The sequence below is a fragment of the Sorghum bicolor genome, chromosome 1, assembly GCF_000003195.3.
Source record: "Sorghum bicolor cultivar BTx623 chromosome 1, Sorghum_bicolor_NCBIv3, whole genome shotgun sequence".
In the NCBI taxonomy this organism is placed as follows: Eukaryota; Viridiplantae; Streptophyta; class Magnoliopsida; order Poales; family Poaceae; genus Sorghum; species Sorghum bicolor.
In genome coordinates this window covers 25,851,576-25,853,467 of record NC_012870.2, presented here as the reverse complement: position 1 = coordinate 25,853,467, position 1,892 = coordinate 25,851,576, and the positions used below count along the sequence as shown (strand labels likewise).

The 1,892-nt window shown below is 50.0% G+C and overlaps 1 protein-coding gene across 1 annotated transcript; it reads right to left on the bottom strand.

Annotated features, from left to right (window-relative positions):
* LOC8064900 (BTB/POZ and MATH domain-containing protein 1) lies at positions 327–1,892 on the bottom strand. The gene has a single exon (XM_002464561.2). It carries the CDS (start codon positions 1,725–1,727, stop codon positions 621–623), a length of 1,107 nt encoding a protein of 368 aa, XP_002464606.1. The 5' UTR covers positions 1,728–1,892; the 3' UTR covers positions 327–620.

Below are 1,892 nucleotides of genomic sequence, written 5' to 3'. Positions count from 1 at the left end.
GGAAACATGTGGTGATAAATTGAGTCAGCATCTGATAATCTGACTACAAGTAATTAATTAATGACCTTTCCAAAATGCCTCAGGAAAATATACATTATCAGCATACTCAAACAAGTATAGCTTTGTACTGCTATTCAATAACCGTTCTATATAAAAATGGCAAAACAGCACATAACCAGTGCCAGGATTGTCGAAGCAATTCCATCAACATGTATATGAGATTGTTACTTTCAAGCAACCTGGTAACAAAACAACAAAAAAGAATAGAAAATTGTAAAATTGTGGTGATGGAAGGCAATCATAAAATACAATAACGAACTTCCAAGTTAATTAAATGCTTAGAAGGGAATTAACTACTTGTCACATTAGCATGCATGTTCCTGGCATCATAGTTAAAAGCTTCCCACAAATGATGTGATGTGACAACCAACAAAATAAGGCACACTTACATCGCATCCTTTTGTGGACATGACTGCATATTCACATAAAACTACTAGTACTAGAATAAGTAGTATTAATTAGATAGTGAAACCAACTAATTAGTCTTTCTGGTACTTGTAGTTGCCATCCCTGATCCGCTGAAATCCTCATGTTCATGTTCTTCATTTGCTTTCCAGAATTCAGCGTTCGGCAAGCTTGGACATCAATTGAAACAACACAGAAGGAGAGGTTTTCACCAGATGCTGGAATCCATCGGTCGCGCTGACCTCATCCAGTGTTTTAGGAGACTTGAGAAACTCAAAGCATGCCTCCTTAAGCGCTTGACAGTGGTGCTGCTCAGCCAGTGCAAGTGTGGTCGCCACCGTGCTCACATCAATTTGCTGGCATAGCCTATCCTCACATATCAGCTTAAGCCTCTGCAAGTCATACCTGTCTGCGGCTTCTAGCAAGTGCTGCGCCATCGTGGCTCCACTGTCATCTTGCTCTATCGTCTCTGGCAGTGAGTCAGTGTAAATAAAATGCAGCAGGGTCTGGAACACCTGAGGTGCCATATCATCAATCCGAATGCAATTCTCTGTGGCGGTGCCTTCTTTCATCTGGCCAAAGAGCATCGCATCGAAGACCGGCGACCGTGCACCAAGCACACACCGGTGCGCGGCAAATGTCTTGTCCCCGACAAGAAATCTGAGATCGGCACCCTTTCCTGCTAGGAGGAGGGCACCCAAATGCTGTGGCAACTCGAGAGGCGGCACCGCAACGACGAAAGCTGCGGCGGCCTCCGCGCGTGGCAGGCCGGCGACGATTATGTCGCACCTGATCGAGAAGCAGTCATCCTTGAGGCGATTCGACTGCTCCAAGCTCTCTTTCTTGATGAATTCCTTATTTCCCCACGATCCGTTGGTGCCGAATCTACGCGCCTCGAGGTTGCCGACGAAGGCCGGTTTCTGCATCTCCACCTGGTCGATGAAGCTGAACACGAACTGCGCCATCACTTCCTCCCCGGGCCCAACCTGGTCCATGAAGCGGAGGTAGAAAGAGATGTGGTCGGCGGTCTCCGGCCGGTCGCCGTTGGGGTAGTACCGGATAACCCAAGTGTGCCCCGCAACACGGAAGGGGTGGGAATCGAAATGACTTCCATTGGGGAAGGCGACTTTGATGCTCGAGTAGCCTCTGATCCTGAGCACGTGGTAGCCGCTATCGGCGCCGCCGACGATAGCCGAGGCGGAGACCAAAGGGACCCTATCGTCTCTATCGATGCGACGGTAGCTCGGGATGACAGGAGCCATTAGTTGGGTGCCGAAGAGGTAGTGGTGCGCTCGAGCCTCGAGGTGGGGTGGTGGAGGTGGAGCGGCGGGGCAGGCAGTGGAAACGGCGTCAGGGTGTCACCGGTGGACGAAGGTAAGGGGGCCGGGACTGGGGAAGGCGGCGGCGAAGCTGGGGTTTGGGATTTT